At 45.4% G+C, this 15563-nt stretch overlaps 1 protein-coding gene across 1 annotated transcript in view; it reads right to left on the bottom strand.

Annotated features, from left to right (window-relative positions):
• Positions 1-15563, bottom strand: part of znf385a (zinc finger protein 385A) — a 56223-nt gene that overhangs the window by 18467 nt on the left and 22193 nt on the right. Inside the window, exons 2-3 of the mRNA XM_069659956.1 lie at positions 9069-9220; positions 2811-2921 (exon numbers count right to left, since the gene is read on the bottom strand). Coding sequence (XP_069516057.1) covers positions 2811-2921; positions 9069-9220 — 263 coding nt within the window. The remainder of the gene's footprint in view (positions 1-2810; positions 2922-9068; positions 9221-15563) is intronic.

The raw sequence follows: 15563 nt of genomic DNA, 5'->3' as shown, positions 1-15563 counted from the left end.
TGGAGAAAGAGAGAGAGAGAGAGAGAGAGAGGCACGGACAGAAAAGATCAAATGAGACGAATGAATGATGGCAAAATGATGCGTGAAATGAGAAGAGCACGAGGGAGGGAGCAGGGGGGCAGGACGGGATCCTTTGAAGATACATTGATCATGACTGTACATGCTAAGCTCACATTCGCTTTCTTTGATCTATAAGCGACCCAATCAGCCGACAGATGGAGGATAAAGAGAAAGAAATGTCAACGTTAAGGGCAAAATATTCTCACTGTATTATTTTCCTCGATGAAATGTGCATCCTGACTTTTATGCAAAAGACTACAACGTGTGGGGAGTCATTCTATGGGGATATGGGAAACTGTTTTTTCTCCAGGCAAGCTCAGTAGGACAACACCAACTACACACAGCCTGCTGCGAGGTTGACATTGATGATACACTGCAGCATGTACTTTTCATGTGGAAGTAAAAGTCAAAATGACAGTAGAGTTTATATGTATGAATAAGGAGCTAGGACACAAGCCGGAGCTGCTAGGTATCACCTACTGTTACTTCTCAAACATGTGCAGAATAAACATGAAATCAGTTTCTCCTTAAATCACAACTTTGCTTTGACATTTATTATTCTTACTCCAGCACACTGAAATACTTGTGGAAAAACACACCATGCCTGTTACAATGCATCTAAACTTTTCATTGCATATTAACTGGGTTACTTTGCGTGTAATCTTGTTTGTTAGTTTGTGACCGATACCTCAGTCTGTTTATGTTGCTTTTGTTAAATGTTATAAATAGGCTGCCCTAACCTTATTTAGAAAGTTTGACTGTTTTTATGTGGTAAATTAAGGAAACTGAAACTGAAATCGAGCCTGTCATATAAATAACAATGCTTCATTGTGCTCTGTAAGTATAGTCCAGGAGGGGCAGAGTATTTGTTCAGAAATCTTTTAGATTCAGGTGAGAAAATGACAAAACCAGGAAGGATTCATAGAGAGAATAAATATTACTTTCACTCTTATTGATCCTCTCACTCTGAACCAATGGTTGCATATAAAGATGGACAACGTCTCCGTTCACTCTCATTGTACAAAATTGTATACACACCACCTTGTAACCTACCGGTGACGGGTTTTTTTTAGCCTGGCTGGTGGAGCCGCCTTAGCAGCTTCCGCTAACCAAAACATACACTTAACTCACCGAAAAGAACAGCTTCTTTGTGTTGGTCTGAAGCTAATGTTCACAGATACGGAAACTTCAATGACTGTAGTGATTGTTTTAGGTACGTCTCCTCTCGCCGCTCGTCCTCCACTCTGCTAATCCGGAACAGATCGGCTGCAGGAGCCGTATTTGTCAACAGAGCTGTCAATCATCGTTATTACAGCGTCAAATAATTACAACTGAACTTGTCAGGAAAATGAACACTTGGACGTAAATCTTGACAGCATCATGTTTGAGAAAACATTTATTTGACGTGTATTTAGATTTTTTTATTTTGACTCATGTCCCACCTGATGACATGGAGAGGCGGGCTTTATGAGCTAATGCAGCCAGTCATCAGGGGGCGATAGAGATGTTTTGGCTTCACTTTTAGGGAGCTGCCATGTCCCCCATCTTTTTATACAGCTTATGCTCCATACATGCTTACAGTCAGAAATCATCTGCCTTGGATGACAACACACACTATTTGTATTTGGATAAATTTTAGGCAAAATGTGAAGCGAAAATACAGCAAATTCTTGAAAGATTGTCAGCTTCTTATATAACGTTGCTTAACGTCATTTCCTTTAAACTGTCATCCTTGAAACAACATTTAAAACATTAAGTTAAATGTTTAAATTCTTTAAATTCTTCCCAGATTTACTATACATCCTAACATCATCCAAAAAGACATGTATTCACTAAAGAAGACCATTTGATCGCTAGCTGTTTCTCATCATGTAAACATATCCGTGTAAACGTTTCCTGTGCCTGTGAAGATTTACAGACGACGACTCTGCAAAGTGGCGGCTCCAGATTACAGCCCTGCAGCTCCCAGACCACACGGAGACCATGATTGTAGACCTGAGAAGTATATATAGCACCGGTCCACTCCTTAATGTTGTGTACTGCTGATGGATGTACGCCCTGCACCACTGAATAGGGAGAGTCACAGCCAAATTATACACTGCACACATGACATGTGGCGCTGACGCTGTCATGTGTCCATCCTTTTTGTCTCCAAAGAGAAAGGTTGGCAGCGCTGAACATAAAATACTTCCATATGATTTTTGCTTGTGTTAATTTGTCATCAGTCATGTGCGCAAGTTGCCCATGGGTGTAATGTTTCATTATACTCCCATTATGAGTTTTAATAAAGCTGCACCATATGGACAAACAGATGAAACTGCTGCTGAAATGAATTGACAGAATTATAGGAAAGCGTGCAAAAACAACTTGCTCTAATTATGAAGAGATTCTTTCTTCATTGCATGTTAAAGTGAAATTAACTCTACTCGTGTTTAAGATTTAATCAAGCTGTGAAACTGTTTATGTGAAGGGCAAATTCCTATTTCTCTGTCTGCAGCAGCTCTTCAGACTTTGTGCTCCAGATACTGCTTCACTGAACTCTACTCTATAAATGAAATAAATTAAATTCCAACGGGGTCACTACTGCCAAAACACAGCAAAAACAAATGCACCACATCCCCCGTGTCAACTCAAGTCTGCGCACGAGGTGAGAGCCGTGTAAACAGCAGGATGCAGCACATTTAATGCAGCGTGGGATTTGGGGATTTCATGAAAGATGCTGTGTGCGTGTTGTTGTTTCTCTCCCGTACCTCTGAGTTGAAGCGGATCTGGCAGACGTTACAGGAGATGATGGGCCGCTTGGTCTTCACCAGTGGGACTCCGAAGGTGTGGTTGATCACAGCCTTCTGCACCGGGTCCATCTGATGGAGACAAAGAGAGGGAGAATAGAAGAAAACTGTGAGCTATAACTCATGCTCGGTTACTACTACGTTACAGTTCTGCGCTCCAGATGTGCTACAAGCCGGCATGCCAGTCCGTCATAATGAAGTCAGGGGGGTGAGTGTGCTAAGCCATCTCCTCGGATGGAGAAGATCCCAGTTTTCATGCCCATGACTCTAAACTTTAGAGTGGATAAAGTACACAGACAAGAGGTTTTACACTGTTTACTACATGTCTGTGTTTATCCTCTGCAAACATTGCTTCAAGTGTGTTTACTATCCGTTGCTGATGTTGAACCACCGGTTGCATCCAACCCAAACTCTTCTGATCCGCACCAGGTTGTCGCTTCACACCGTCCCTGTGCTAACCGTTTCAGCTGGGACGTCCATCATCCACGTGTTAAGCACCTCGTATAAATTTAACTGACTAGCTTTAGCAGGGTGTCCGTGGCTGAGCCCACCACTTAAACTCTGTCCCAGACACAAAAGACCCGGCCTGCGCTGATCTCAAAGGGCTCCGTTCCAATTATTTATCTATGTTTGAAGCTGAATTTATCCAGCGATCTTTGCTTATTGACCTTAGCGTTACTCTGGACTCAAAGGCTCCACCACAGACGAGTGTCTGGCGATGTGTCGAGGTGAAATATATAAGATGATGTGGCCCTGTATCTCTACACAAAAAGGAATGAGCAGAGACAAAAGTCCTGGCGTGAATGGCAGCGAGAGAAAGTTCCAGAGGATCCTCCAAGTCTGATGCAAGAGCCCGACGGACTTTAAATTACTCAATTTGGCTAATCATCACATTTTTCCTCAAGCTATCTCACACCCAGAGTGGAGCCCCATCAAACACACAAATGGCTCAATAGGACTGCGGCCTGAAGAGAGAAGGAGAGAAAAAGAGCAGCAAGATTGAATATCCTCATAACTCAAGCACACACAATGTGAGTTTCTGCATTGTACTTGTTACCCGGCAACGGCAGAGATACGGAGTAAACAGACAGAGAGAGACGGGGAGGAGGCCTGAAACATTTAGCTGGGTGACAGGACGGTCCAGAAACGCACCATCTGGAGGAGTGAAGGAGCGAGAGATTGGGAGAGGAAGATGGATAGGGAGAGATAGAAAGAGGAAGGGAGGGAGAAAATGGGAATGAGCCCAGAGAGAAAGAAAGAGCGAGGGAGAGTGAGGGGCCCAGGCCGGACATCCTCGCATTGCACATTCTTATCTCATTTGGCTCTCTTTCCCAAACTCCACGTTCCACGACTCCCTCTGCTCCTCTCCCCAGAAACAGCCTCATGTAAGCGTTGCCGTGAAATGCTGTGAGGAACGACATCGGAGCAACAGCATTTGCATTCAGCGAAACAATCAACTTCCTGCTCTATTTTACCCCACACTCCCACATTGGAAGCACACTGTATGTGGGTGTCCACACTGTGACCTGTATGTACAAAGTTTAACAAGACTTGCTGGAGTAACTGTAAGTCATGATTCATGGGTTTCTCCCCGGCTCGTCAGTGCAGCACTGGGTGTGGGTCAGCTATGATCCATCCAGTTGATTCAGCTGTTAAAAACACAGTCCAGCTGCCAGCGAGCCTTTTTCTGGACGGCCTCTTACCCGAATGCTCCGTGAAACATGTCATGAAAGACGAGCGGAGCATTGTGATGTAACTGAGGAGGGAAATTCCAAAACTCTGGACTGACTCAAACTGGCTGTGTTCCCTGCTTTAATAGGTTATCTTTTAAACCAGTAGATAAAACACTTCATTGACACCGTGGTTGATAAAAGTCAACTGGAAGAGCTTTGGCGCTGTGGTGTGAACTCTGGCGGGTATGTAAACCACACAGGCGGCTGCCTTTAGCATCACTCACCAGGCATGTCAACAGCTCCAAAACCCCCATAATGCCCTTTGTAAACACAGATCTGTTTTTGTGGAAGCTCCCAAGCATGCACCTTATTTTAACAACATCCTTCTCTGTGGTCTCCCCCCCACACACACACACACACACTCTTTTCATTCCCCTCTTTCATCCTTCCTTTGTCTCTTCTTCTTCTTATGTGTTTGATCAATTCCCTGCAACAAAATATTTGGAAGCGTTGAATTCCAGCAGCGAGGAACGCTCTGTGTCTCTCTGTGGGACCACTCTGGCAGTTGTGGTAAAGTCTGCACCGTGCCAGATAAAAAAAAAACAGCCTTTGAAGCTCTGCAGTACTTTTGAGTCGTGCCCAGATGAAGACTCAGTTGGGTGAAAAACAATCTCCACGTGTTTAGGTACTCACCTTCCTCTCCTCTGAGTCTGCAGACGCTTGGAGCTGCATTGGTCCTCCTGTGTGTGTGCTGCTGCTGCTGCTGCTGCTGCTGCTGGCCGGGGTGTGTGTTTGGGTCTCGGCATGTGCGAGACTGAGAGTGTGTGGTGCAGCTTCCTCACTCATTCAGCCTCCTGGTTGGTTGTCAGTGTTGAATACAAACTAAAAGAAGTAGGGCTTGTGTCTAGAGATGCATTGCCAGCAAATATTTCTGTGTTTGTCCTCTTTTAGCACACTCCCTGCTTCTCTCAAATACTCTGAGAGAAAAAGTCACTGATCTCTTCCTTACTCCCTCTTTTTTTCGCCCTGACACATCACCTAACAAGTGTCTGTCCCTTTGCTTCAGCCTCCCTCTCCTCTCCCCTCAGCTGCTCTCTCTCCCTCTGCCTCATGCCTCCCTGTAGAGCTTCTCCCTCAGCTTTCTCCTCCCCTCTCTCTCTCTCTCCCTCTCTCTCTCCCTTCTTCATGCATACTTGATCCGTCCAGATGCAGCCAGGATTGTGTGTCCCTCTCTCCCCCCTCTTCCCAAAGTTCACACCATCTATCAAATGTCATCATCAGCCACTGGAGCTTTCGCCCGACCCACCAACCCCCTCCAAACAAACCATACATGAATACACACGCCCACACAATGCTCTTCTTCTGTGGTGTCTTGCTCCAGTAGTTTGACGCTTGTCAGACAGAGATCAGTACATATGATCTGATAAAGCTCAGTGAGGAACTGGACAGTATGTGCTCATTATTTGGATTCATCAACACCAACACACTGAAACTTCTGACTGATTATGTCTGTCTGGATTTCACTGTAAATGGTAAACAGACTGTGCTTATAGGGCGCTTTTAAACTTCATGTCACATTCACTCTTTCACACATTAAAGGCCTGTGTCCACTGTTTTTTGCAGTGGCAGCGCCCAAGACCTCAATTTCAGAGCGCCTCTCACTGGCGCTTGGTTACGCCTTGTTGCTAGGTTACGAAAGCTGTCTAGCGGCACTTCTGCTTCCCTTGGCGAGTCTGTTTTAAATCGCTCTGTATGCTTAATATTTGCTTTTATTCAAGGAAATTTTACATAGTAAACGATGGAAAGGAATCGTGTCCCGACGTTAGCAGCAGCTCTACACCTGGAAATTGTACTCAGGTAAAAACAAAAGGATTAGCTTCTCCTCCACAATAGTTGTTGACAACGTTGATATCTGAAGTCCCACCCCTTCTTGATTTTGATTGGTCGGTGAGGGAGAAGTGGCATTGACGAGCGTCGAACGACTTTCAGTGACAAAGAACAGCTGATGCTGAAGGCGTTTTTGCGCCGAGGATGCTGAACACTGGAAAGGCTCAACTGCATTGGTTTGTATGGAAAATAGGCGCTGCCAGCATAAAAATGCCAATGTGGGCACAGGCCCTAATTTATTGCCATACAAGGCAACTGATCTACTCACACAATTTGGGGTTCAGGATAAAGGATACTTCTTCATTTAAATTTTTTTTTTAACTATTCTGTAATAATTTTAACTTTTACTACTTATATTTTCTTACATCAGCTATGTTTGAGTTTTATTTGCTGCCTCTGTTTACCCTATGGTTGTAAAATGCTCTTTTGTCAATAAAATAAAATAGGGGCGCTGGTTTAGCTCAGCAGTTAAAATGCGTGCCCCATGGACAGACACGCAGTCCTTGATGCAGCGGTCCCGGGTTTAACCCTGACCCTCAGATCATCCCCACTCTCTCTTCCCATGTTTCCAACTCTATCCACTGTCCTATGTAATAAGCATAAATCATAAACTTAAAATAAGAAAATAAGTACATAAAAAAATATAAATTGCTGTGAAGAAGGACCCGTGCTGTTTGAGAGAGAGGTCTTTTAGGATGTGGGTGTAAAAAAGAAATGGAAAGAGGATGGACAGCAGTCAGGATTCAACAAGTCCTCTCGCGGGTTTGCATGATTCGACACCTTCATCTAAAATTCCTGACTCTGCAGCCCGAGCGAGTCCACAGCCGGCTGAGAGAGCGTGCGGCTGCTTCAGGCCCAGCTGCTGCAGATAAATAATTCAGCCTCGTCACTGTCCACATTCACATTGGTAAGGACAGGCAGGTAGAGGACAAATCGCATTAGAGGACCATTACAGCTGCATATGGCTTTAGGAGAGGCCATTCCTCCACTATGAAGCTAATAACCCTTAATATGAGCCTCATTAAGACTGTACACACTCAGCACTGATCTCTTATTAAGAGAGAACGAGGGAATAACTAGCTACAAGCTTAGTGCGGGGACATTTCTCTGTGTTATTGCTGCTATAACACTGTGTCTTCACAGTATGTCGGTGCAGACAGACACCAGGAGGCGAGTAAGACTTTTAATTTGAAATAATCCTTCATTCATGCAGTTATGTAAAAGAGGGGAGTCCCCGACAGTCATTCAGTGATTGTTTAGACGTTCTTCTGCCTAACAGCCCAACAAGTCATAGAATACAGTCAGTGATGTAAACAGAGCTGCGAACACTTACTCTAATACTCGCCGTCTTCCTGTGTAAATTTACTCAATACTGAATTAAACATGAAAACATTTCGGGGAAAGCTGAGGGCGACGACTTCCTCTGCAGGAAAACATCTAGAATGAATGTTCAAAGCTGTGCCTTTTATCTTTGCATGTTTTTTAGTTGGAAAAAAGGCGTTAAAAGCAGCACTGTCTTTATTTTAAGCATTGTACCACGTTGAAGTTTGCAGCTTTACAGGTGTGACATAGGAAATGTAAATGTGCATCTTACTGGAGTAGGCCTGACCTTGCCCTTTCATTCATATACCAACTGTACTATGAGGGTAAGTCTGAGTCAGAGTCTAAGTTTAATACAACACAGTAAAGGAATTTATCTATGTGTGACAGTATAGATATGAGCTATGAGGTCAGAGTGTCCTCCAAGCCTCTCCTATGGCCCCCTCTCCTGGCCACACGGCTGTAAAACACCACTCAGGGCGAGCTCGCACTCACAGCAGCAACAGCTATTAACATACTATCCCTGTGGACCTTCAGATGCACTTCTGAATGTGAGGATGGAGAGCATTTGGATGTTAAAGGATGAGAGAGTGAGAGCGCTTGCATCTCTATTAATCCACGTCTGCAGGGTGCACTGCGGCTTTAAGATCCCTGAGAATACCTCCACTTATGTCATTGCCCACGGAGGGCTATTAAAATGACTGTATCATTAAAAAGTGTTTAACAGCGGCTGGACACATGTTACCAGGCTGCCATACGAGGTCAAAGCACGTGCGAGATATTTCCAATTAGTAACATGAGACGGTATGTGGGCCCTTTGCAGATTAGGCTTCCCCATGCAGTGAATACCTCCTTTACAGACGCGATCCAAGAATAGCATCGGCCCATTTACACGACATACAGAGTTCATACATTTTACATATTGCTGACGAGAAATGTGTTGACAATCCCTAATGGTGTCTGGAGGAGCAGGGTGCACATTATGCTGAGCTGGTGAAATGCTGAATGTCTCTATGGTTGAGTCGTAATGATGAGATGTTAGTCAGGGCCCGGGGAACAGGAAGATCCCTCCGTTAAAATAAATACCACATCAAACAAACTGCGGTGTTTGAAGTACACGGCTGTAAAGAGGGCCGCAGAGCTGCTCGGTGAGTCTGTGCTTTGAATTAAGAAAGAAATACCCCGATTCCCTTACAGTAAAGCCTGTTAAACATGACATGTATTATATAGCAGCAATGTAAAGATGCTCTTTAAAGCCAGTCTCTCGTGTGCTTTTCTCGTCACACCGTGTGAGTTAAAAGGTATGCGTGTGTTTGTGTGTGTTCGCATCAGCCCTCACCGTGTTGAAGTTGTGGAAGAGGCTCATACTGTGTGGAGGAGGGGGGGTCTCCATGGGGAACTGCAGGAAGGGCTTAAGGTCCAGGTGGGGCTGGATCATCGTGGGGGTCCGTAGGAACGTGGGCACGGCCGCCCCGGCCCGGTTTATGCCTCCTGTGCACGGAGAGAACACACAAATAGATGAATATGACTAATTTTTTTGACAATCAAGATAATTATTGGCACAAAAAGTACGAATCGAGACAGAAAAGTTTTGCTCAGCTTATTACAGATCGCACCCTGTTGTTTCGTAGAATCTGCAACTGAGTTCCAAAAAGCACAATGAGCCATAATTGCACTGCAAAGCAATTATTCCTCTGCAGATAGAGCAAAGCTGTGTGGCACCCAACGGATCAGGCAACGTCTAAACAGTGAGGGAAACATAAGCGGCATTTGTGCCGTTTAGGCCGCTCCAATGATTGCTTTGGACTGCTTTTCCTGACAAAGCTGACAAGACTGAAGCGCAGCACGAACGCTGTGATGCTGCAGGTTTCTGCACATCACTGAAGCGCTTCATTCAGTGAAACAGTCACATGAAATGAAGCAGGAAGAAGAGAAGAGAAGAGAAGAAGGCCACGGAGGCAGAGGGGATTCCTCTCATCCACCTGCCTGCCAGTCTCCTCTCGTGGGACACATCTGCAGCTCCATGATAATGAGTTTCATCCCAGCGTGTGTTGCTTTATGTCAGCCTGACTCGTGCACTGGAGTTGGATCACTTTGTCTAATTATGGAAGGAATGAATCACACATTGTGATTCCCTTTCTTCCCTGGCTTTCACTACTGAGTAGATTTGCACTGAAGTTGAAAAATACAGTCACTTATGTAAACCCTACACACACACACACCTCTGTGCTATGTTAATGTTTAATTCTCCTTTAAAAGCAAGCAAGGCTGTCATAATGATACACGGCTCCCTATTCTGGTCGCTGCTCCCTCCTGCCTTCTCCTTCTCTCCTCCTTATCCCCCCACGTCTCCTCTTTAACCTCTGTCAAGGATGATAGTGATGGGGCCCACACAGCAAAACTCAGCCTCAGCAAGCTCTTAGATTAAGCCTCTTAATATCCGCAACTGGATTTCTGTGGCTTTCAAATTCCCCCGAGACTTAAAGCTCTGCCGCTCTCCTTTTTTTTCGGGATTGCTCTAAGCTACAATCTCTCCCTCCGTTACTCCGCCGTCCCTCGCTCGGCTTCCAATTCCTCCTCACCTGCCTCCACACTTTCACATGGTAATGTGCGCATTATTTGACACCTCTGCGTTTTCATCAAGCTTTATGTCAACTGAATGTGATCAGAGGAAATATTATGGCTGCCGCAATGGTGGAAAAAAAGGGTGTTAGCAGATGCAGTGAACAAAGTTTGGATTAGAGAGAGTGGGAGTGAAAGAGATAGAGGGAGGGAGATTGACTCTGTCAGACAGAGGGAAAGTGCTGTCTCAGCTGAAGGCCAGCTGCCTTCTGCCGCGCATCTGTGGGCCTCAAGCGGGAGAGGAGGACTGCATCATTACCTCTAGTTGGGCGTAAAAGTTTCCTCCACTGAAGGAAACACAAATATAAACATGCAAACAAAACGAATGAATGATGAACAAAACCATGCACACACACTGTAGCAAGTGTGCTGACTTGCAGGCTGACTCGGCACTCCTAAACTCTTCTCTTAAAAATCTTCTCTTAAATATTGAAAAATAATATCCTTGTGCTCTTTTTTAAGTATGCACAGTCACACATTTCAAACAGTCCGTACATGATGCTGAGCCCCTCCTGTGTGATGTTTGAGGATGGAGGTCCTGTAGCTGCCCTCTCCTCCACCTCTACCTCCATGACTGATGACGGCAGCTCCTCCTCTGGGGCTACGCCACTAACAACATGACTAATACTCTGCCTCTTGACTGCATTTATCATGACACTACACCGCATGTTGATACATGGCCTGAGCTCCTGCACAGTAGTAATGTTTGCAGCTCCCCTGTGAGTCTGCACTTGAACATGAAGACTGTTCCTGGCAGTGGGTCAGGCCGCCTCTGGCAGCAGGACAAACGGAGGGATTGGCTGACCTGGGGAACAGAACGTGTCTCTGCAGCAGCAGCAGCAGCAGGAGGAGCTGAAGTCTAAAGGAGTGAAAAGAACCGAGGAGCAGGAAGCAGAGAGGGGAGCAGCCGTCCTTGGAGTAAAGACAGCTTTTCCCATCAGGGACAGTGTGTCTGCTTGTGTGTGTGTGTGTGTCTGTGCGATGAGGCATGTGTGTGTGTTGTCTGTGTGCATAAATCAAAGTGTGGCTGCTTTATTTCCCACTCTATAATTACCCCATTAACTTAAAGATGTCTTTGGGGATCATCTCACGCTGTAAATCAAACTGTATGGTGCAGGAGTGTGTCTCTGCAACCTGCAGAGGTTTTGTGCATACATGTGTTTGCACAGCGTGTGTGCATAAGTAAATGTTTGTATGTGGTCCCAACAGGAGCTACTGCGCACAATGACATAACGTTACATAAGAGCCAGAGCTAATTAGATGCTAAGTCGTAAATGTGTCTTAAAAAAATCATTATTGCAACAAGAGAATGCGACAAACTGACACGATAAAAGCACGGTTAATGTCCCTACTACAGTGTAGCAGCGCTAGCACTACACATGCATGCATAAAAAGAATTATGGACTGAAATCCTCAGAAGTAAGAGAGGACAAATCCTGTGTGTTCCCTCTGTCTTTTGTTAAATCAGACAGTGTGACAGACAGACAGTGTGGCAGACAGACAGGCAGCGTGACAGACAGCCCAGTCTGGAAGAGCTGAGAGGAGTCGGACAGTGATTTGGATGTTGTTAAACCCTCTGACATGCCAGGAATCCTCGCAGGCTCGCAGGGGCCATAATCAGAGCTCTTAAACGGCCTGCGGGAATCCGCCACAGGGCTTGCTTTAGCAGCCAAGGGGTTGCACGTAATGTGTGCGTGTGTGGGCGTTATATGGTTCTATCTTTGTGAGGACTGTTTTCAGTTGACATTTTTAGTTAGGATTTTGATTTAAGGTTTAGATTATGGGTGGAATAATGGTTTTTAGGTTTGGCATGTAGTTATAATGGTCACCTTCGTGGGCCAGGAAGTATCCATTTGCAAGCGTCCACAAAATCCATGCTCACTCCGTCCTTACACAGACACAAACAACAGTAACAAGACAAAGGACAAAAGAGGTTTTTCTGCAGATGGAGGCAGAAGGGAAAGAGTTAAAGATGAAACTGGTGCAGTATAGAAGGAGTGTACAGAGAGTGTAAGGGGAGAAAAAAGAAGGAGGGTTAAAATTAGAGAGCAGGCAGAAGACAGATCAAAGGCAAGAGCGACTGATTCTCCTATTTGGAATAATTCGCCAGCCTGCGCGGCCCTGATAAATCTGCTATTGGCCACATCCCCGCCTCCACACGGGAAACACACACACACACACACACACACACACACACACATATATATATATACATGTACACTCACACACACAAATCAATTTCCCCCTATCCTATTTCTCCATGCATTTAACTTTCTTATTTTACATGTGTGCAAATGCAGGATTTAGCATTTTCACATGGTTATATGCAATATCTATGATGTCATAATGATGAAGACAATATTCCAAATAAGAGACAACCACATGATCAATCAACAGCATCAATAAATCACATGAGAATCTGATGTTTAAATGAGGTTTACACAATGACAGTGACATATAAAGTGATATATTGTTTGTATATTTTGACAGATGCAGGATTCTGTTCCCTCCAGTGAATGTTTAAACTCTGGGAGCAGATAGAGGACGACTCTCCTGCTCACCGACGGGTGTTTCCTCGTCTGTGCTGCGAGACAAAAAGCTGTTTCTGGAATCTAGGCTAAGAAACCTTTTCATGTCTTGCGATTATCTAACAGGCTGTGTAGGTTGTGCCACACTGCGTTCAGCCTTCTTTCCCATGGGCGTTCGGTGCATTCAGGAGAGAACAATGGGAGAAGGGTAGTTGGCACCGGGCACGCCGGACAGGCACAGATGTGCCAGGGACGTTGGCAGCAGAAGCAGGGAGAAGGAGGAGGTGACAGTCCGGCTGCCAGCTTGCCTTCCTGCCGGGCCTTGAAGCAGGCACCTGTCCTCCACACGGCCCAGAGAGGAGGGACGTTAAAGGACCACGTCGTCTTATAATCAGCGCTGATATGTTTAAGGATGGAGTATTTCCGACAGAAACTTAGAGGAGATTCAACCCATATGATTACACAAGAGCTGACTGGGATTAATATAATAAGATGACAAGTGAGAAATATTTTTTGGCATCTTAAAGTTTTGTGCCACGCAGCAGCTTTAGCGATTATCTGCGCCGCGTTGGTAATTTACTTTATCGAGCTGGTGTGTGCGGGGCTTTGAGATTTCAGACTAACTGCTGGCTCTACATCTTGAGAAAACCTGCCCTCGGCTTATGTATGCATTATTGAGAGAACTCTGAGTCAGTGAGATGATTTAAGGAGACCGGGGGCAGCACTGGGAGCTTCCTCAACATAACCCCAAACACAGTCTCCCTCATCAAACCTCTTTTTTTTTTTACCCCCTCTTTCTTTTTCTCTCTCATGCACACACAACACAGCACGCCAGACGGGCACAGCAGAAACACCATTAGCAGCTCCTCAGACTCAGTCTGACAGTTCAGAGGATGGTGGCTGTCTGCACGTTGACTAATTCAAGATATAAACTGGGGTTCCAGACTATTTCACAAGCACTGAGGAGGAGTTCTCACGACCTAACATGACTGTCTTGTTGTTATTGCACTGTTTGTGGTCTGTTAGACTCTTCTGTTCTGTCTCTGCTGGTCCTCTGTTTCATACGTGCGACAAACAGCTGACCATCTGTCTGTCTCAGTGTCTCTTACAATCTCCTCGCTCCTTTCTCCCACATGATCATCTCTATTCTGCGCTGTACACAGCTGTGCCCGGGCCTACTGGAATAGCCAATTCATTTCAGCGGCAGTGTCAGCGTGATAGAGTAGGGGACACGGGGTGTACGAGTGGCCGAGAGAGAATGAAAATTTTGGCCCAGCTCCTGCTCAGTATTCCCTTCCACTCTCGGGCCCAGCAGGACAGCATGCCTCCCTTTCACCTGGCCCCGAGCGCAATCAACAGGATCACACGCCCGGCCAAAAAGCCCCGCTCAGACGCACAAAGAACCGACTGAGGTTGGCAGATACACGCACACACACGCATGACAGACAAATGCATGATCACACGCATCAAAGACACAAACATGTGCACGCACGCACGGCTCTCTGCAAGATGTAATTCACTTTTCCCTCTCGCACACCTCAGTGCACCCAGTTTTACACATTTAGAGGATTATCCATCCAGGCCAATGAAAGGCAGCATTCCTCTGACTCACACGTCTCTCTGCCTTTAGTCCTGTGTCCATCAGAGAGCAGGTGAGTCTGTGTTAAGTTTGCCCTCACACGTCCAACGTACTGACTCTGCCTCATTTCAAGCACAGGATTGGTGCCTCACCTGTCACCTTTAGATTCAGAGCACAGACACAGTACAGTTCATTAGCCCCGAGTCTTTGTCTGCAGGCTCTGTGTTGTGCTGCTTAGCTTCCTGGATGCTGCCTTAACAGACAGCTGTGGCAGTATTAGGCTTCTCCACGATAGCTGCCTCAGCCTCTGCACTCAAAGTCTCTGACTCACAGTGAAGGGAGGCTAATCACCGGAGAGAAGAGTGCAACCAGGCTCACATAGTGCTAAGCTTCCTAGCATTCAACCCCATCTAAAACCTTTGCAGGTATGACTAAAAGTGACCACAAGAGGGAGCTCCTGAGCCCGTCTGCAAACTTCAAAGCTTCACTTTTAACTAAGTTCTTATTTTAGTGCCTGGAATGATTATAAAACATTTTTAAAAAATGCATCACGCTTTATCTTCCCCATCTTTTTATAATCGCGGTATGCTAATTTCTAGCTTCCTATGAAGGTTAATACATGCATGAAAGGTAGGAGGATGCAGATAAAGATCTATTTGATTTGCTGCCTGGAACTGCTGGTGTTACGCTACGCTTTAATGGTTAGGATTATGTGGGTGGGGGTGGGCTCAGGAAGCTGAAACTTGTTTCATTGCTTTTAATACGAGTTGGCTTCTCAGTTTTCTTCAGTGTAAGTCGTGTGTGAGTGTGTGTGTGTGTGTGCGTCAGGTAATGTGAAAAGCTTTTGGTAGCTTAAGTTGCAGTGTAATGATGCAAGACTTCAGCACAGTGTTCGGTATCAGTCAGAACATGTCTTAATCCAAATATAAGCACTGCAGTGAGAGCCATGACAACGCACACAGACAAACTGCAAACAGATCTACACAGCGCAGTGCCAGGAGTGAAGTATGATGGGTGTTAAAAATGGCTTCCAAATGAATACTGGCTTTGTTTGTGAATATTTTGTTAGCGTCTGTGAGGCTTAATTGCAAAGGCAACATGTTTG

This window comes from Semicossyphus pulcher, unplaced genomic scaffold, assembly GCF_022749685.1.
Source record: "Semicossyphus pulcher isolate SPU_LCO1_2020_fin unplaced genomic scaffold, fSemPul1.0.p SCAF_13, whole genome shotgun sequence".
Taxonomy (NCBI): Eukaryota; Metazoa; Chordata; class Actinopteri; order Labriformes; family Labridae; genus Semicossyphus; species Semicossyphus pulcher.
The sequence above is the reverse complement of the archived record's forward strand: the minus strand, read 5'-3'. Positions and strand labels throughout refer to the sequence as shown.